Genomic DNA, 21,821 nt, shown 5'->3' on the forward strand with positions numbered 1-21,821 from the left:
TTATTTGTTCAACAGATGAGTGTAGTTATCCTCTTCTGTTCAAGAGCTTGATGGTTGAAGAGTAGTGACTGTTCTTGAACCTGGTGGTGTTCTGGAAACTATTAGTCATCCAGCAAATAAGGAATTAATGACTGCTAGTAACATAACCAAGCAATCAGATCTTGCCGTAATGCACGAAGTGAATGGTGCAGATAAGCTGTACTCGTGCCATGTAGCCACTTGGTCAATATTCAAAAAAGGTGAGGTAGCAGTACCAGTTAATCTAAGTATTAACACCTTGGCCATGTTGTCCCATCTTTGATTGGCTCTTGTACAGTTGTGTTTAATATGTTCTCTTTTAATCACCTCAGACTTTTCTTGTCACTTGGTATTGTTTTAGATCTTCCTTAGTCATGTTTTGTTTTTGCACCCTTCTGATATCCTCCCTATAGCACCTCCACTTTTTTAGTGATTCATGTTTCTTTAACCAAGTTCGTTTTGTTTGACCCTTTCTTTAAGGTCTGATGTCCATTCCTCTTGATAGCTTCCATGGTGTCACAGACGAGGAGTTCTCTGATCATTTGCTTTGTTATTCACCAGAACATCTATCCAAACTTGTTTTCGTCTGTGTTTGTGGATGTGGAGGAGATAGCTTTCGGCGAGTAATGTAATCAGCCATATTTTCCAATTCTGTATGTCTACTCTGTTGTCCTGTTTGTTATAATCGTACTCCTGAACCATTTTTTATTTGGTCTTCATTAAAGCTCCTATTCTCTTTTCTTTTGTTCATGATTTGACGTGGTCTCCAACTGCCTTTCATTATTGACAAGAGTGCAAACCTGAACAGGATTCCTGGTGGTTTCGCCTTCAATCAACAGGCCTGAACAGAGTACATTTAGTGAGATTTGGTCACACTTACTTTTCAAAGCAATTTGCTACTTCTGGCTCACCCATAAAAGCAAAGATAACCCACAGCTTTTTTTCTCTTGGATTTTACCGCAATTTATCATCACCGGCCTCTCAGGTCACTGGACTGAATCCATTTACCTTTATTGTGTTCTCTCTTTCTCATTAAGTCAGGCCTTCCAATGCATCTAGGTTTTAATTCATCATCCTGGCACATATCCTTTTGATTATTTTGTTTTCTTCTGTGCTCATGAACTTGTTTTCACCAAGCAGCAGATCACTCAATTTGCTGATGCAGGGTTTCAACTTGAAATGTGAACAATTCACCCACCTTACCTGCAGATGCTGCTCAACCTGCTGAGTTCCTTCAACACATTGTCACTGAACTTGCTTTCCTGGTTACTGTGCTCCCTGATGCTGAAAAATCTCTCTTCCCAAATTGCTATCTCTTCAAAAATCCCACTGTGAGCCCCTTGAAACTGTCAGCCATGTGTGGTTTTTCTTTTTCCCTCCCTTCAGTGCTTTCCAAATCGTTGCTCATTTTTTCTGTAGTCCTATATTTTGAATCTACTGCATCATATTTCATTTTCCCTTACTGAAATGGTTCTAATCACAGCTGAGTATTTATGTGAGCAAGCATCGTTTCTGATGCTTTCTCCAAAGGTGCTGTCTGACCTGCTGAACTTTGTCTTTGCAAATTACAAATCGAACTACTGACTTTGGCATGTTTTCATTATGTGATCCAATGGCTACACATTGCAAGGACCCATATGTGAGGAGGATGCTAAGAGGATGCAGAGTGACTTGGATAGGTTGGGTGAGTGGGCAAATTCATGGCAGATGCAATTTAATGTGGATAAATGTGAAGTTATCCACTTTGGTGGCAAAAATAGGAAAACAGATTATTATCTGAATGGTGGCCAATTAGGAAAAGGGGAGGTGCAACGAGACCTGGGTGTCATTATACACCAGTCATTGAAAGTGGGCATGCAGGTACAGCAGGCGGTGAAAAAGGTGAATGGTATGCTGGCATTTATAACGAGAGGATTCGAGTACAGGAGCAGGGAGGTACTACTGCAGTTGTACAAGGCCTTGGTGAGACCACACCTGGAGTATTGTGTGCAGTTTTGGTCCCCTAATCTGAGGAAAGACATCCTTGCCATAGAGGGAGTACAAAGAAGGTTCACCAGATTGATTCCTGGGATGGCAGGACTTTCATATGAAGAAAGACTGGATGAACTGGGCTTGTACTCGTTGGAATTTAGAAGATTGAGGGGGGATCTGATTGAAACGTATAAAATCCTAAAGGGATTGGACAGGCTAGATGCAGGAAGACTGTTCCCGATGTTGGGGAAGTCCAGAACGAGGGGTCACAGTTTGAGGATAAAGGGGAAGCCTTTTAGGACCGAGATGAGGAAAAACTTCTTCACACAGAGAGTGGTGAATCTGTGGAATTCTCTGCCACAGGAAACAGTTGAGGCCAGTTCATTGGCTATATTTAAGAGGGAGTTAGATATGGTCCTTGTGGCTACGGGGATTAGGGGGTATGGAGGGAAGGCTGGGGCAGGGTTCTGAGTTGGATGATCAGCCATGATCATAATAAATGGCGGTGCAGGCTCGAAGGGCTGAATGGCCTACTCCTGCACCTATTTTCTATGTTTCTATGTTTCTCTATTGGTTATAATGTGCCTTATGTGTCTTTGGGGTATACGCATAGAGGTTGCAGCAAATGGAAGGAATGCAGTTCAGAGGAAACCTGTTGTATATTGCTGGTGAAAGAACTGCTTGTGATGAATGTATAAGTAATACAGAAATTTAGGAGATTTTGATAGTTAGAGATTAATGACACAAAGCATGTTCTGTCATTGTGCCAAAGCAAAAGCACATAATTGGTAATTAGTTTATTATCGCATATACAGAGATACAGTGAAAAGCTTTTGTTTGCATATCACCCATGCAGATTCCATCGGTATTTTCAAAGGAAAACAAACAGAATGCAGGATATAGTGTTACATTTATAGAGAAAGTGTTCTGTGGGTAGACAATAAAGTTCAAGGGGAATGACAGGGGAGATCAAGGGCTCCTCAATGTATAAAAGTCCATTCAAGAGTGATACAACAGCGGAGTAGGAGCTGTCCTTGAGTCTGGAAGTATATATTCTCAAGCTTTTGTATCATCTGCCTGATTGGGGGCGTTGTGGGGGATGAAGAGAAAATGACAGGGCTGTGGTGGAATCTTTGCTTATATTGGCTACTTTCCCAAGGTAGCAGGAAGTATAAACCGAATCATTGAAGGGAAGCTGTTTTTTGTAACGGACTAATTGTGTTCTCAACTCTATTTCTTAAGCTCTTGTGCAGAGCAGTTGTCATATTACACCATGCTGCATCTGTTTAAAAAAAAAAGAGAGAAAATGGGGACATGCTAAATTTTCTTAGCCTGAAAGAGGGTGGAGCATTTTCCCAGGAAAGGAAAACTGCTGGAATCAATGGAATGGATGTTTCTTGAGATCTTGCACCCACCGGGGTACGGATAGTGAATTTGGATTGTGCATATTGGTGAGAGTTGGGGTTAATGTATTGTTGGAGAAATAGTACAGGAAGACATTAGATTGAGAACTTTTGAGGCAGGTGGGACGAATTATTGGAAAGAGAAAATGGGAAAACAGCAGCATCAAAATTGTTATTCAGAAATGAGAATCAACTGGTAATTAGTTACCTTGGGTAGCTTTGAACTGTGTATTGCAATATATTTTGCCTGGTGAGAGGCTGGGTTGGGTTACTCCAGATAGTTGAATAACTTCACACCCATCTTTGTGAAGAATGTTGTTGCTGTGATCAGAAATATTTCTGGTACATATTGTTTTTGGTACTCTGTGATTTGATATAATTGCAAATGAAAATATTTGTCATTAGCAAAATGCAGGGGTTAGATTCCTGAAGGTTGGTACTAAATGTATTATTGTGGTAATTGATTTTCTTTTGTTTGTTCATTCAGAAACAGTAAAGATGTATCAGCTTCCTGTAACCAACTTGGAAACAATTAGAAAATCCAGGAAAAAGGTGAAGATGATCTTGTCTGATATGGGCCTACAATACTGTAAAGAATTGCTGGAGGTATGTGGTAGGGTGTACTTGTAAAAACAAGAAGTCTCATGCCTGTAAAGTTTACAATATAGAAATAAACTAGTAATAATTTAAAATATTTGAATTCAAGTAACTATTCTGAACATATTTTCTCATTTAAAAAAATAACAGGGTTAAGTGAAAGCTTTAATAAACAGGTAATGCAGTGACTAGTAATGGAGTTGATCACCATTTTCTATTTTACTTTGCACTTCAATAAAGAGAAAACAGGCATTAGTTGAGTGGAGTTTATTATATTAGTTTAACTGATGCCCACTTTTTAATCTCAATTTATTCAATTCTCTCAATTTATATCCTCAACTTCTTGTCTCCTCTAAGTGATTAGTAATTGTGTTGATCATCATGTCCCATCCAAGGTTGTAGTCATTATTCCTGGGAAAAAATCTCAAATGGAAGTGTCAACAACCGTGGGACCTGAATAGATGAAGTAATGCATGTGTTTCTGTTTGTGTAAAATCTGACCTCCAAATCCTGTGCAGAAGTAGAATTAGATTTGACTGCAAGAATTGTGATAGAAATAATTTCAGAGCTATTAATGAGTGCCAAACTGTTGCGCTCGCTGATCTGAATATCAAGAGTGTTGATCGGCAAACCTTTTTTCTTAACTAGGTGGCCATTTTGCTGCTGTGTTGCGAATGAAATTGCTTTTCTAGGATTACTTTTTGTTCTTGATATTGAAGTATGCACACTGAAAACTTGCAAGTGATCAAGTGCCAATATTGATTTAATACAGAGAAGGGTCTGGTCTTCCCTACTTGGTAAAATGTATGAGCTTCAACTTAACTGCGATGTTATGTTTCCTGTGCATAGATATTGATATGATTATGGTGGATTGCTAGTCTTCTCAATTTGTGAATAGGTATTTTAGCTTGTGTGTTCAGAGACCTTTTTTTGAGTTATCAACTTAACCTACCGATCTGTTCTACTGTAGTTTGAAGAAGATTCTCTATATAATGTTCATAACCTCTTAATACTTAAATACATTCTTTGTAAATGCCATTGTTAAAATTGAAATGCTTTTATTTTCAGGAATTTAAAAGTTATAATCCAGGGGATTACTATGTGAAAAACACATCATGGACTGACTTTTCAATATGGCACCCAAGTAAAAAGTCAAAGGTAACATTGTGTAAATTGCAGGCTTGCATGCAACCTGTACATTTGATATATTGTCCGTTCAGTACAAATAGGGCGTAAAGTAATTTATTTTATTGATGAAGGTTTCTTAATCTTGCAGTCAGCAAAATTATTTCTTTTGGTTGATACTTCTGTAAATAGTTCTTATGATGGAATAATTGTAGGATGTGCTGCTGTTTAAAATTTACTTTGTGTAATTTAAATCTCTATGGAAGTGGAACTATACTACTACTGTATAGTTTCTTCTTGCATTTGACCTCCCCAAATACTTCATCATACTTGTCACAAATAAACTCCATCTTCCATTTCTTTGCCCATACTTCCATCTGATTTGTATCCTATATCATAGAAACATAGAAAACCTACAGCACAATACAGGCCCTTTGGCCCACAAAGCTGTGATGAACATGTCCTTACCTTAGAAATTACTAGACTTACTCATAGCCGTCTATTTTTCTAAGCTCCATTCCATGCACTCACCACTCTCTGTGTAAAAAAAACTTACCCCAACATCTCGTCTGTACCTACTTCCAAGCACCTTAAAACTGTGCCCTCTCATGCTAGCCATCTCAGCCCTGGGAAAAAGCCTCTGACTATCCACACGATCAATGCCTCTCATTATCTTGTACACCTCTATCAGGCCACCTGTCATCCTTCGTAGCTCCAAGGAGAAAAGGCCGAGTTCACTCAACCTATTCTCATAAGGCATGCTCCCCAATCCAAGCAAGATCCTTGTAAATCTCCTCTGCACCCTTTCTATGGCTTGACACGTGGAATTATGATGTTGTAGCAATTAGTGAAACTGGCTACAGGAGGGGCAGGACTGGCAGCTTAATATTCCAGGGTTCCGATGTTTCAGATGTGATCGAGGCAGAGGAATGAAAGGTGGGGGAGTAGCATTGCTTGTTAGGGAAAATATTACAGCAGTGCTCAGGCAGGACAGATTAGAGGGCTTGTCTACTGAGTCCTTATGGGTGGAGCTGAGAAACAGGAAAGGTATGGCCACATTAGTAGGATTGTATTACAGACCACCCAATAGTCAACGAGACTTGGAAGAGCAAATCTGCAGAGAGGTAGCAGGCAACTGCAGGAAACATAAAGTTGTGGTGGTAGGGGATTTTAATTTTCCATACATTGATTGGGACTCCCATACTGTTAGGGGTCTAGATGGTTTAGAGTTTGTAAAATGTGTTCAGGAAAGTTTTCTAAATCAGTATATAGAGGGACCAACTAAAGGGGATGCAATATTGGATCTCCTGTTAGGAAACGAGTTAGGACAAGTGACAGAAGTCTGTGTAGGGGAGCACTTTGGTTCCAGTGATCATAACACCATTAGTTTCAATTTGATCATGGACAAGGATAGATCTGGTCCTAGGGTTGAGGTTCTGAACTGGAAGAAGGCCAAATTTGAAGAAATGAGAAAGGATCTAAAAAGCATGGATTGGGACAGATTGTTCTCTGGCAAAGATGTGATTGGTAGGTGGGAAGCCTTCAAAGGTGAAATTTTGAGAGTGCAGAGTTTGTATGTTCCTGTCAGGATTAAAGGCAAATTGAATAGGAATAATGAACCTTGGTTCTCAAGGGATATTGCAACTCTGATAAAGAAGAAGAGGGAGTTGTATGAAATGTATAGGAAACAGGGGGCAAATCAGGTGCTTGAGGAGTATAAGAAGTGCAAGAAAATACTTTAAGAAATCAGGAGGGCAAAAAGAAGACATGAGGTTGCCTTGGCAGTCAAAGTGAAGGATAATCCAAAGAGCTTTTACAAGTATATTAAGAGCAAAAGGATTGTAAGGGATAAAATTGGTCCTCTTGAAGATCAGAGTGGTCGGCTTTGTGCGGAACCAAAGGAAATGGGGGAGATCTTAAATAGGTTTTTTGCGTCTGTATTTACTAAGGAAGCTGGCATGAAATCTATGGAATTGAGGGAATCAAGTAGTGAGACCATGGAAACTGTACAGATTGAAAAGGAGGAGATGCTTGCTGTCTTGAGGAAAATTAAAGTGTATAAATCCCCGGGACCTGACAGAGTGTTCCCTCGGACCTTGAAGGAGGCTAGTGTTGAAATTGCGGAGGCCCTGGCAGAAATATTTAAAATGTCACTGTCTACGGGTGAAGTGCCGGAGGATTGGAGAGTGGCTCATGTTGTTCCGTTGTTTAAAAAAGGATCGAAAAGTAATCCGGGAAATTATAGGCCGGTGAGTTTAACGTCAGTAGTAGGTAAGTTATTGGAGGGAGTACTAAGAGACAGAATCTACAAGCATTTGGATAGACAGGGGCTTATTAGGGAGAGTCAACATGGCTTTGTGCGTGGTAGGTCATGTTTGACCAATCTGTTGGAGTTTTTCGAGGAGGTTACCAGGAAAGTGGATGAAGAGAAGGCAGTGGATATTGTCTACATGGACTTCAGTAAGGCCTTTGACAAGGTCCCGCATGGGAGGTTAGTTAGGAAAATTCAGTCGCTAGGTATACATGGAGAGGTGGTAAATTGGATTAGACAGTGGCTCGCTGGAAGAAGCCAGAGAGTGGTGGTAGAGAATTGCTTCTCTGAGTGGAGGCCTGTGACTAGTGGTGTGCCACAGGGATCAGTGCTGGGTCCATTGTTATTTGTCATCTGTATCAATGATCTGGATGATATTGTGGTAAATTGGATCAGCAAGTTTGCTGATGATACAAAGATTGGAGGTGTAGTAGACAGTGAGGAAGGTTTTCAGAGCCTGCAGAGGGACTTAGACCAGCTGGAAAAATGGGCTGAAAAATGGCAGATGGAGTTTAATACTGACAAGTGTGAGGTATTGCATGTTGGAAGGACAAACCAGCGTAGAACATACAGGGTTAATGGTAAGGCACTGAGGAGTGCAGTGGAACAGAGGGATCTGGGAATACAGATACAAAATTCCCTAAAAGTGTCGTCACAGGTAGATAGGGTCGTAAAGAGAGCTTTTGGTACATTGGCCTTTATTAATCAAAGTATTGAGTATAAGAGCTGGAATGTTATGATGAGGTTGTATAAGGCATTGGTGAGGCCGAATCTGGAGTATTGTGTTCAGTTTTGATCACCAAATTAGAGGACGGATATAAACAAGGTTGAAAGAGTGCAGAGAAGGTTTACAAGGATGTTGCCGGGACTTGAGAAACTCAGTTACAGAGAAAGGTTGAATAGGTTAGGACTTTATTCCCTGGAGCGTAGAAGAATGAGGGGAGATTTGATGGAGGTATATAAAATTATGATGGGTATAGATAGAGTGAATGCAAGCAGGCTTTTTCCACTGAGGCAAAGGGAGAAAAAAAACCAGAGGACATGGGTTAAGGGTGAGGGGGGAAAAGTTTAAAGGGAACATTGGGGGGGGGCTTCTTCACACAGAGAGTGGTGGGAGTATGGAATGAGCTGCCAGACGAGGTGGTAAATGCGGGTTCTTTTTTAACATTTAAGAATAAATTGGACAGATACATGGTTGGGAGGTGTATGGAGGGATATGGTCCATCTGCAGGTCAGTGGGACTAGGCAGAAAATGGTTCGGCACAGCCAAGAAGGGCCAAAGGGCCTGTTTCTGTGCTGTAGTTTCTATGGTTTCTATGGCTTCCACATCCTTCCTGCAGTAATGCAACCAGAACTGAGCACAGTACTCTATAAGTGGGGTCTGACCACTTATATAGCTGCAACATTACTGCTCAGTTCTTAAACTCAATCCCACGATTGATGAAGGCCAATGCACTGTATGCCTTCTTAACCACAGAGTCAACCTGCGCAGCTGCTTTGAGTGTCCTATGGACACGGATCCCAAGATCCCTCTGATCCTCCACACTGCCAAGAGTCTGACTATCAACATGATTAATGCCTTTCACCAACCTATATACCTCTATCAGGTCACCTCTCATCCTCTGCCTCTCCAAGGAGAAAAAGCCTCTTCTGCACCCTTTCTATAGTTTCCACATCCTTCCTGGAGTGAGGTGACCAGAACTGAGCACAGTACTCCAAATGGGGTCTGACCAGGATCCTATATAGCTGTAACATTATCTCTTGGCTCTTAAACGCAATCCCACGGTTGATGAAGGCCAATGCACCATACGCCTTCTTTGAGTGCCCTATGGACTCGGACCCCAAGATCCCTCTGATCCTCCACACTGCCGAGAGTCTTACCATTAGTACTATATCCTGTCATCATATTTGACCTACCAAAATGAACCATCTCACACTTATCTGGGTTGAACTCCATCTGCCACTTCTCAGCCCAGTTTTGCATCTTATCAATGTCTCGCTATAACCTCTAACAGCCTTCCACACTATCCACAACACCCCCAACCTTTGTGTCATCAGCAAATTTACTAACCCATCCCTCCACTTCCTCATCTAGGTCATTTATAAAAATCATGAAGAGTAGGGGTCCCAGAACAGATCCCTGAGGCACACCATTGGTCACCGACCTCCATGCAGAATGTGACCTGTCTACAACCACTCTTTGCCTTCTGTGGGCAAGCCAGTTCTGGATCCACAGGACAATGTCCCCATGGATCCCATGCCACCTTACTTTCTCAATAAGCCTTGCATGGGGTACCTTATCAAATGCCTTGCTGAAATCCATATACACTACATCTACTGCTCTACCTTCATCAATTTGTTTAGTCACATCCTCAAAAAATTCAATCAGGCTCGTAAGGCACGACCTACCTTTGACAAAGCCATGCTAACTTCCTAATCATATTATGCCTCTCCAAATGTTCATAAATCCTGCCTCTCAGGATCTTCTCTATCTCTTACCAACCACTGAAGTAAGACTCACTGGTCTATAATTTCCTGGGCTATCTGTACTCCCTTTCTTGAATAAGGGAACAGCATCTGCAACCCTCCAGTCCTCCGGAACCTCTCTCGTCCCCATTGATGATGCAAAGATCATTGCAGAGGCTCAGCAATCTCCTCCCTCGCCTCCCACAGGAGCCTGGGTACATCTCATCTGGTCCCAGTGACATCTCCAACTTGATGGTTTCCAAAAGCTCCAGCACATCATCTTTCTTAATATCTACATGCTCAAGCTTTTCAGTCCACTGTAAGTCATCCCTACAATCGCCAAGATCCTTTTCCGTAGTGAATACTGAAGCAAAGTATTCATTAAATGCCTCTGCTATTTCTTCCAGTTCCATACACACTTTTCCATTGTTATACTTGATTGGTCCTATTCTCTCACGTCTTATCCTCTTGCTCTTAGCATTGTTGTAGAATGCTTTGGGGTTTTCCTTAATCCTGTCTGCCAAGGCCTTCTCATGGCCCCTTCTGGCTCTCCTAATTTCTTTCTTAAGCTCCTTCCTGCTAGCCTTATAATCTTCTAGATCTCTATCATTACCTAGTACTTTTGAACCTTTCTTAAGCTCTTCTTCTTGACTAGATTTACAACAGCCTTTGTACACCACAGTTCCTGTACCCTACCATCCTTTCCCTGTCTCATTGGAACGTACCTATGCAGAATTCCACGCTAATATCCTTTGAACATTTGCCACATTTCTTCGTATGTTTCACTGAGAACATGCGTTTCCAATTTATGTTTCCAAGTTCCTGCCTGATAGCCTCATATTTCCCCTTACTCCAATTAAATGTTTTCCTAACTTGTCTGTTCCTATCCCTCTCCAATGCTATGGTAAAGGAGATAGAATTGTGATCACTATCTCCAAAATGCTCTCCCCTGAGAGATCTGACACCTGACCAGGTTCTAATACCAGCCTCTCCTCTTGTAGGCTTATCTACATACTGTGTCAAGAAACCTTCCTGAGCACACCTAACAAACTCTACCCCATCTAAACCCCTTGTTCTAGGGAGATGCCAATCGATATTTGGGAAATTAAAATCTCCCACCACAACATCCCTGTTATTATTACACCTTTCCAGAATCTGTCTCTCTATCTGCTCCTTGATATCCTTGTTACTATTGGGTGCTGTATAAAAAAAACACCTAGTAGAGTTATTGACCCCTTCCTGTTACTAACTTCCATCCACATAGACTCCATAGACAATCCCTCCATGACTTCCTCCTTTTCTGCAGCCATGACACTGATCAACAGTGTCACGCCCCCACCTCTTTTGCCTCCCTCCCTGTCCTTTCTGAAACATCTAAAGCCTGGTACTTGAAGTAACCATTCCTGCCCCTGAGCCATCCAAGTCTCTGTAATGACCACAACATCATAGGTCCAAGTACTAATCCACTCTCAAAGCTCATCAACTTGGTTCATTTCCTTTGACAACCTTTTTCACTATGCACACCTCCAGCAGTTTTCATCTTATCTGAAAACTTGCTAATCATACTACCAACACTTCCATTAGTCACAGAGTTCCAGTCAAAATAATGCCCTTCTTTTTGACTGTTCGACTTCTTTGCACAAGCCATTTTTGTATCCAACTAATTAATTCACTGTAGATACCATTTGAATTAATCTTCTGAGCCAGCCTACCATCTTCTCAACATCCCCTGCCCAAGCCTCATCAATCATTTACGTCATCACCTCAAAAAGCTCAAATCTTATTTTTGAGACAGGATCTCAGGACCCCAACCTGGGATCCACGGATACTTTGCTTAATGGTATTGGTCCATGGCATAAAAAAGGTTGGGAACCCCTGACTAGCGCATTACCATATTCACTATCTGTAATAAGTCCATGCTTTTCCAAATGCGAGTAAATGCCAATTGAAAGAATCTTCAGTCGTTTCCCCACCAGTGATGGAAGACTCACCAGTCTATAATTTCTTGGACCATGACCCTTATTAAACAAAGTGATAATGGCAGTTCTCCAATCTTCTGGGACCTTGCCAGAGTTCTGAAAAGGCTTGAGCAATCTCCTCCTTTAAATCTCAGTATGCTGGAATTGGGGTCTGGGAACATCCACTTTAATGATTTTCAGGATACCCATCTTCCTCACTATTGACATGTCATCGTAGAATATCTGTGCACCCCTTCCTGCTGTCACCATTATTCATGTCTTTCTCCCAGGTGAATGCTGATGTATTCTTTAAGAATGTCACCCACTTCCTCTGGCTGCATGCATAAATTTCTTCCATTGTTCTTGAGTAGATGTACTCCTTACCCCTTGTCCCTAAAATATACATAAAACGTATTGAGATTCTCCTTAAACCTACTTGCCAAGGAGTTTTCATAGCTGCTTTTAAACTTACTTGTTTAGGTTCTTTTCTGCTAATTTTCAGCCTACAAAATCATACAATTTTAATGGGGGTACTGTGTGTGATTTTGAACAGATTTTTCTGACTGCAATATTGTCTTCTTGAGGGAAATTAAGTATAGGTGATAAACACAGAGCTTGCTGGTGGTCCCCACGCCCCTTGCAGAGTTGTTTTTTTAAAAATATGTATACATGCTTATGATCATAAATTCAGTAATAAAACTTTTGAATTGACTTTATGTACTCTTCCTGCTTCTGTTTGCAAGCTAGAAATCTGAGAAATAGGGCTACCCTCCCATAATCTGGAATTCTTAGTTTTAATGATGTTATAGAAATACATTACCGGAGGTAAAATCTGCTGAATGAGATCCATAGCACTTCTGTTTAACTAGTGTGCCAGTCAATATTTACTCCTAAAATACCATATACAGTGCCTTGAAAATGTATTCAGCCCCCAACCCTTTGCTCACATAAATGGGTATTAGGGATTTTGATCAACTTAACTGAGAATTTTAATTTGTGAATCGCATGTTATTTTTTTCATAGTAGAGCCCCCCCCCCCCCAAAAAAATGGGGAAAATTGTAAAACATGAAAAACTGAAAATTCGAAAACTGAAATGTCAGCAATTTAAAAGTATTCATTCCCCTTCGCTCAGTACTTAGTTAAACCACCTCTTGCCAGTAGTCTTTTTTGGATGTCTCTTTTAGAATTGAACAACGTGACAGAGCAAGATTTGTCCATTCCTCCTTGCAAAATTGCTGAAGCTATGCCAGGTTAATTGGGGAGTGGCAGTGGACAGCAGTCATGAGATCTTGCCAGTGATGTTTGATCGGGTTAAGGTCAGGACTTTGACTGAGCCACTCAAGGACATCAATTTTTCTCATTTGAAGCCACTCCATGGTTGCTCTGGCAGTGTTCTTTGTGTCTTTGTTTTGCTGAAAGACAAATTTCCTCCCCAGTTTAAGCTTTCTGGGAGATACTAGCAGATTTTTATCCAGGATCTCTCTGTATTGAACAGCATCCATCTTCCCATCAATTCTGACCAAATTTCCAATCTCTGATGCTGAAAAGCAGCCCCAATGCATAATGCTACCTCCATCATACTTTACAGTAGGAATGGTGTTACATGGCTGATGTACAGTATTAGATTTACAGTAATATGCCACCTTTAAAAAAAACCATATCCTTAGACCATAAAAACTCTACAAAACATCATGTAGAAGATGCTGTAAAGATGTGGAAGTATGTTTTGTGCTGGATAATCTAAATGGAATTTTTTGGCCTCGATGCTAAGTGGTACATGTGGTGTAAATCTAAAACTGCACATCAGCCAGACAACACCATAAAGTATAGTGCAGGTAGCATCATGCTAAGGGAATGTTTTTCAGCAGCAGGGATTCAAAGTCTGGTCAGGATTGATGGGAAGTTTGAATGCTGCTAAACTTATGGAGATCCTGGATTAAAAACCTGTTGGCCTCTGTCAAGAAAGCTTAGACCGGAGAGGAAGTTTGTCTTTCAGCAGGACAATGACCCAAAGCACACTGCCAGAGCAACCATGGAGTGGCTTCAAATAAAGAAAATTGATGTCCTTGAATGGCTCAGTCAGGGTCCCGACCCTAACCCAATCAAACATCTCTGGCAAGATCTCAAGATTGCTGTCTACCACTGCTGCCAAACTAACCTGGCACAGCTTCAACAAACTTGCAAGAAGGAATGGGCAAATCTTGCTACATCACATTGTACAAAACCAATAGAGATGTATACAAAAAGACACTGGCGGTAATGGTTATGAAAGGTGGTTCAAATTTGTATTGAGCAAAGGAGAATTAATTATTTTTGAACTGCTGACATTTCAGATTTTGAATTTTTAGCTTTTCATGCTTTGCAATTTTCCCTGTTTATGTTTTTTGGGCTCTTCTGTGGGGGTGGGGGAGTGGGGGAGAAAAAGCATATTTAGTTAAATTGAAGGCCCTGTAAAAGTAAACTGCCAGTTCCACTATCAGACCCATTTGCAAGTGAGTTTGTTGCATTTTTAATCTAATAATTCCACTGATAAAGTATCCTTGATGTATAAAATGTTGTGATTTCATGAAATGCTCTGTAAATGTTTTGTTGCCGTTTGATAATGTATGCTTTTTGATTGTAGGCCTATCGAGCAAAACCATATTGCTGTACCCTTTGCGACTTCTCAACAAAATTTAATTCTGCTTACAAGATTCACATGCGATGTTACCATGAGGATGAAATGGATATGGAAACATTGGTCAGCTGTCCTAACTGCACATACATCGCTCATCCTAAACATATAAAGAAGCATACCAAAATATTCCATATTGATACTCAGAAAGTGTCCAACTTTGCTAACCATGGCAACACAGATCAAGGGAGACAGATACAACCCAAAGTTTATCAAGGCAAAATGTCGAATCTAGTCCAGCCAGTTTATTTTTGCAAAATATGTTCTTATAAAGATGTATCCTTGTATGCCATTAAGAAACATGTCCTTTTATCCCATTTTGGCAGTTTAGTAAATACCTATATTGGTCAGGTAGAGGACCAGGTAGAGCTTTCAGTATACAAGTATTTTTGTAAAGGATGCCAAATGAAAATGGTCACCTATGATGCCTTACTGTATCATGTTCTGGACAAACATAAGGAAGTAGAAGGTCCAGTGAAAGCCACAATTGGACATATAACAGAGCTAAGACCCAGGCCAATCATTGCTCCTAAACCTGAAATAAGCAAGACTTCTCTGCCAGTGCCTCTCAATATCAATTCAGTAGTGTCATCATGTAGTATCAAACTAGCTGGACAAATGCTTTCTTGTGTGAAGACTGCTGTTTCTGCACCCAACATTAGACCAATTGGTCCTGTGCCCTCATGTGTGACAACCGCTGTTTCAGCAACAAATTTTAAACCAGCTCTTCCAGTAATTTCCAATGTGCGGTCACCTATAACAGCACCTGTACAACAGCCGCTTAATGTATTAGCACTTCCACAGAATTTTAGTCCAGTGACTTTGGGATCATTGAGACCAGCAATGAATGCTTTTCCTTTACAAAGCAATCTGATACCTGTTACAGTAGCTACAGCTGGTCCTGGAGGAGCTCAAAAGCTAGGCCAGGTCAGCCTTGTGCCCGCTACTTTTCAAGTGGCCCAGAATAATCTTGCGATCAGGGCAGTGGGTTCAGTCCTTCCTCGGGCATTTTTAATGCCACAAGGATTGTCTATAGATCAGACAGTAAGACCCAGTGTTCCAACTAGTTCACAGGCAGCTAAGCATTTAATTCAGAACAACAAACATATTAACGGCATTCCTGCATACACATTAACTCCAGTTCAATTTTCTTTGCCTGTTGCTTCAAGTGCCATAGCAAACAGCAAACCTGGGGTGCTTTCTACAACACAAGCACCACTTAATATGACCCACACAAATATATCTCAGCAACCACTAAAAGAGCCCTCTATAATAACTGTTGCAACAGTGGATCAGAAACCAGCTCCATCAGTACCTGCAATTACTTTAAATTTGGCACCACCGAGTACCAAAGCTCAACAGTGGAAGAGTTGCTCCACATGTAATGCATTGCTGCCACTGAGTGCTTATGATAATCATGTTGCAACTGCGCACAAACTTGAAGAGCCCAGTGAGAAACCTGAAGAACCTTGTGACAAACCTGAGAAGATTGTAGCATGTGCTTCTTACCTGCAGAGAGTATATGCTCAAAAATGTAAATGTCTTCTCTGTAGACGCCATGTTTATAAAAATGTACTGATTTCCCATTTGCTGATGCATGGCCTAACTTGTTTGTTCTGCTCCTTGTCATTCCATGACCTGTCACAGTTTTCAGAACATGTGAAGGCCTCACATGCTGGACTGAGGTTTGAATGTGCTGAAAATGTTGAAGACGGAGTTTCAACTACCAACCAAGTAAATAGTGACAACTTTAGCTTAACTGTTAAGTTGCCAGAAGATAAAATGGGACCTAATGATATTCACTTGACAGTTATTCCAAGCAAAATGTCTTCTCCTTATGCACCATTGGTAATTGAGGTATGCAGACAAAAGAGGGAGGAAAATGAAATCATCATAAAAGAGTCACGAAGCTCACAGTGTCCTATTTGTTGGAAACAAATTTTCAATTTAAAATATGAAAAGCATTTGCAAGAAAGGCACCATGTAACATCTATGGTTCATCCACTGCTGAAAAAACCATCGTTTAAGTGTATTCACTGTTTCGGTGTGTACACATGTGGCATGGGACATTCAACAATCTCTCTTCATCTCATGTGTTGCAGAGGCCTTAATACACAGCAAAGTAATGTTTTGCCAAACCACATGCAGTCAAAGCGTGCATTTTCAGAAAGTGGCAAGAAATCAGTAAGTGAACTGGTGGCAAATGGTGACGGAAAAACTTTGGCATTGCCATCTCCAAAACGATTAAAGACTGATTTAGTAACAACTGATTGCAGAGTTTCACGTGAAACACTGAATGACATAGCAAACACTTCTCACTCCTTACCTTCACCAGATCCATCGACAGTCTTGGCACTTGTTCCAAAAGGATTGGAGAATCGTTCCTATGAAGAAAGAAAGCGGTTTCTTCTTGACTACTTTCACAAGCAACCTTATCCTACCAATAAAGAAATTGAGACGTTATCTTCAATCTTGTGGTTGCGCAAGAATGATGTTGCGTTCATCTTTGGCATGAAACAAAAGTTGTGCTTGAAAGCAATGAAGTACAAACCAGTTGTACTTTTGGGATTCAACATGTCAGAAATGAAGAAAGTAAAGCACAGTTTAACGCTGGGTCAGATTTGATCTGAGGAATAACACTGGTTTGTACAAAAACAATGTTGAATCAAAGTGTCCACTTTGGTCATGTGCTACAAATACAGGGAGCCATCCATCCTCAAAGGAAGGAAAAAGAGTTAATGTCCTATTCATTTTACTTTAGGGGGTGCCTTCCTTTTGGTTAGAAGTTTAAGGTCAAAATGGATCCAAGTGGAAGTTTTTAACTTGAATCCTGCTTAAAGCCAAAAATGTTGTAATGTTTATTTAAAGCAACTTTGTATGGTTGTCCTGTGGTTTGATTGGAAATGTAAACTTTGATAAAGACAGGAAGGGATTTATTGGTGTTAAGTACAGATACATGGCTTTGCTGTCAATGTTACAGGATTGAGTTAATGTGTAACACTGGCTTTTGCTTGGCCCAATTTATCAACATTTATATGCAAGGTTTTCAGATTGAAGTGCTGTAAGTGGGAGGGTGAGAAGTCCATTTAATTTGGTCGGAAGTTGCTTCTAGCATTGCCTTTGCCTCTTTGCATAAACCCCAGATTGCCCATTTTTTAATTCTAATGGTCATGAAGGCTTTAGAACTCAACATCTTGCCTTGCTTTATCTGCTTTTCACTAACATGTTTTTACAATTTATTTCCACAAATGATTAAATAGACATTTCCCATACTCCAGTAACACTGGACAACATTTTTTCAAAAGTGTTGCTTCCTCGGAATTTTTGTTTGTTTATGATAGACCACTTGAAGCTGAACACATATAATTTTAGACTACTTGTGTTACATAGGAATTTGGAGAAACAGGAGATAAACTTTTATTGAATGTAATGCATTTAATTGCATAATAGTGCTGATGCTTTGCAATAGTTCAACTAAGCTAAATATGTTCGGTAATGATTTTCATTTATACTCATTGTCTGAGGTTTTTCGCTTAAGTATCCACAATAACTAGCCAGCATTGATGGAATCAAGTTGCCCAGATACCATTTCTCTATAACCACAATGTCCTAGTGAAAGCTTTCACCATGGTTGTCACTGACAGTACCAAGATTTTCAGGGAAGAAGTCTAAATGGGAACGCAGGAAGTGAATCTCTAGTGACAGGTTGCTCTTCATGGTTTTGTATCCTTAAAGTATGTTGACAACCAGATGCACGTAGTTTGGTGCTCTGTAGTTACCAACAAAACTTTCAACAACAGCTTTAAATGCCTTCCATGTGATTTTCTCTGGACCCACTAGAAGTTCTTTGAATTGCCTGTCATTAATGACCTGTTTGATTTGTGGGCCAACAAACATGCCTTCTTTACACTTGACATTAGTTATTCCAGCAAACATCTGTCTCAAATATCAAAGTCCTTCATGGAAATTTGTAGCCTTTCTAAAGTTTGCCCAGGCATGCCTGGACAAGATAGAAAACTTCTCAGCTTACATTGTGGCAACATTTTAATTGACTTGAATCATGAATTTAAATAACAAACGTAGGCAATTTTCTAAAAAAAAATATGGTGTGTGATAAGGGAAATTTCTTGTTTATTTTCATGGTCAGCAGCCCAAAATCCATAAAGATTCATCCAAAAGTATATTCAGGAAGCAAAATCTTTGTTGTCTAGTGTAATTAATCATAATTTGTTCCTTTCATGTTGATTTGCAATCAGATGTATTTTCATAAACCATGGAGACTAAATAATTCAATACGAACTGTACATGGTAGGTAGTCGTCAGTAGTTTATAATTTTAGATGTGCTGTAATTGCACATGAGCAATTTTTCACTTAAGTTCCAGAATAGTATATTTAAAAAGCCTGTTACATGACTAAAGTTTTTTCATTGAATTTGTACTGTAAAGTATTAGCTATTTTCTCCCTTCACTTGTCACTTCTGTGACATAGAACACTAATACTATTAAATAGCCATTGAATGCTGTCTGGTCAGAAGACTGCACAGCTTGGAACAGTTTAAAATTTCTAGGTAGCTTATATTTAATGTTCAAGTATGGTTTTGCATTTAGATTGTATGCCTAAATCTAAATCCAATTTTTAGTGCTATTGGAAATAGCAGCATTTATTAGTATTTTGCTGGTGTGTTTTGGTTTGAACTGAACATCATTACTGATCAGTTTTTAAAAAAATGTTTTTGAGTTGACATTTGCTACAATAAGCTGATTTAATTGTTGGGAAAGCACCACTGAAGAGGATGGAAAAAATTAACAAATAACCCATTACTATTGTAAGACAACTCTCCTCCCCCCCCCCCCCCCGCATATCACCTGATGTCCTGATGTAAATGTGGGTGCCAAGGTAGAGTATTACAGCTTGGAGCATCGGAGTTTAATCCTGGCGTCCTTCTGTAAGGAGTTTGTACATCCTCCCCATGGAGTGCATGGGTTTTCACTGGGTGCTCCAATTACCACCCACACTCCAAAGACATACCCATTAATAGGCTAATTTGGCATTGTAAATTGTCCTGTGATTTAGTGCAGAGTTAAATCGGGGGTTGCTGGGCAGCGTGGCTCGAAGCGCCGGAAGTGCCTGTTTTCCATAGAGATTTCAATTGTTTCAGGGAAATCATAAAAGAGCCACCTGAGTATGGAATAATGCATAATTACCGTATTATGCAACTGATAAATATAAGTAAAGGTATGTATTAAAACCTGAAAATATGCTATCAGTAGTTCTTTTTGAAAATGTTTAGAATTGAGAATATGACCACAATCATGTTTGATTACTTGAATCAAGATACATGATACAGACAAGAATTTAAAATGGTTAAGGACAATCTATTGCTTTTCATTTACTTCTACTGCTAACTCTTGAATTGTCATGTTCCAGCTGGTGTGTAACCACCTCTCCTTTTGTTCTATTAGCCTAAGGACCAAATGTCACCGCAATTAAAATGGCATCATCCAAGATGTGAATTTTTGCCCATTGTTTGCAAGTAATAAAGGTGGGAGGAATCAGTAGTATATACTACAAGTGGGCACCAGAGTTGTTCTAGGCCGAGTTACTGAAAGGAGGAAAAGGAAGTGAATAATGTGGCAATAGATGCAAATTTTAAAAACTGCAGATGCAGAAAATCTGAAATTTTTCTTCCCACAACTGACAAAAGCTGTGCATTCTGATGCTGCAAAAACTTAACATATCTAATCAATATCAGTCCAGAAGTGAACCAGCAAAGGCTAGCTCGTGCACCCTAATTTAGTTATTCATTTATTTAGAGGTTAAGCACGGAATAGGCCCTTAAAGCTACGTTATCACAGGATGATTTGCAATGACCTACCAACCTGTACGTCTTTGGACTGTGGAAGGAAACTGGAGCTCCCGGAGGAATCCCATGTTGTCACAGAGAGAACATACAAGCTCCTTACAGGCAGTGGCAGGAATTGAATCCAGGTCACTGGTACTGAAAACATGCTAACCACTATGCTACCGTGTTTGCGACTCCTGTGTTGTGTTGACAATTTGTGTGCAGTTTGTTAGTGATGTAATTAATTGTATATAGTAATGCAAAGTACTTTTTTTTAAAAAAAAGCATTCTCAGTACTTGTGCAGTGATTTATTTTGAAAATTGGCCCTTTTCGCCCAGGGTGGAAATTCTTTTTATGAAATACATTATTAAGGTTTTAATAACCTGAAGTGTTGAAGCTGTTTTTTTAATATTCATTGTGAGTAGTTGAAATAAAAAAAAAGAAATACATCTTTGCAGTTTTTTGGTAGCATTTGCTCAGTATTCCCATTTTATACAGGTATGTAACATGATATATTTGTCATATCAACAGAAATATTAAATCATTTATTTGATTTCTGTATCTTCATGAGAATCCGGATCAGGTTTATTGACACTGACACGTCGTGAAATTTTTTGTTTTGCGGCGGAACAGTGTAATACATTAATTGTACTGAGATAATGTTAAATGCATTGATTTAATTTTTAATATTTATTGTATCAAGAGAGCAAAAATTGAGGCAGTGTTTATGGGTTGGTTCATTATCTGTTCAGAAAACTGATGGAGAAGAAGGCATTTCTAAAATGTTGAGTGCGTGTCTTCAGGCTCCTGTACCTCCTGCCTGATGGTAGTAATGAAAAGAGAACACATCTTGGGTTGTGAGGGTCCTTAAGAATGGATGCCACCTCTTTGATGCATCAACTATTGAAGATATTCTCGATGGTGGGGAGGCAGGTGATTATGATGGAGCAGGCTATGCTGAAAACTCTGCAGCTTTTTCCAATCCTCTGCTTCTCCATAGCAGACGATGATGCAACCAGTTAGATTGCTGTCCATGGTACACTAGAAATTGGCTAGAATCTTTAGTGACATACGAAATTTCCTCAAACTGCTAATGAAATATAGCTTCTAACTTGCTTTTGTTGTAATTGTACCAATATGTTGGACCCAGGATAAATCTTAAGAGGTGTTGACACCAAAGAACTTGAAACTACTCACCCTTTCAACTGCTGACCCCTTGAGGACTGGTTTGTTCCCTAGACTTAACCTTCTTAAAATCCACAATCAATTCCTTGGTCTTACTGATGATACTACAACGCCACTCAACCAGTGATCTCACTCCTGTACACCTTGTCACCATCTGAGACTCTGATGACAACAGTTATGTCATCTGCAAATTTATAGATGTAAAGAGAATACAATCACAGGTTAAGCATACATCCTTGAGATGCACCGGAGTTGATTATCAGTGAGG

General features: G+C 39.9%; 1 protein-coding gene across 2 annotated transcripts in view; it reads left to right on the forward strand.

Moving 5' to 3' along the window:
• Nucleotides 1–20,875, forward strand: part of adnp2a (ADNP homeobox 2a) — a 37,892-nt gene extending 17,017 nt beyond the window's left edge. For both annotated transcript variants that reach the window (XM_063069924.1, XM_063069923.1), the window contains exons 2-4: nt 3,880–3,998; nt 5,058–5,147; nt 14,474–20,875. In XM_063069924.1, coding sequence (XP_062925994.1) covers nt 3,891–3,998; nt 5,058–5,147; nt 14,474–17,149 — 2,874 coding nt within the window. In that variant the 5' untranslated portion in view covers nt 3,880–3,890 and the 3' untranslated portion in view covers nt 17,150–20,875. The remainder of the gene's footprint in view (nt 1–3,879; nt 3,999–5,057; nt 5,148–14,473) is intronic.
• The last annotated feature ends 946 nt before the right edge of the window (nt 20,876–21,821 follow it).

Source organism: Mobula hypostoma, chromosome 17 (assembly GCF_963921235.1).
Source record: "Mobula hypostoma chromosome 17, sMobHyp1.1, whole genome shotgun sequence".
Classification (NCBI taxonomy): domain Eukaryota; kingdom Metazoa; phylum Chordata; class Chondrichthyes; order Myliobatiformes; family Myliobatidae; genus Mobula; species Mobula hypostoma.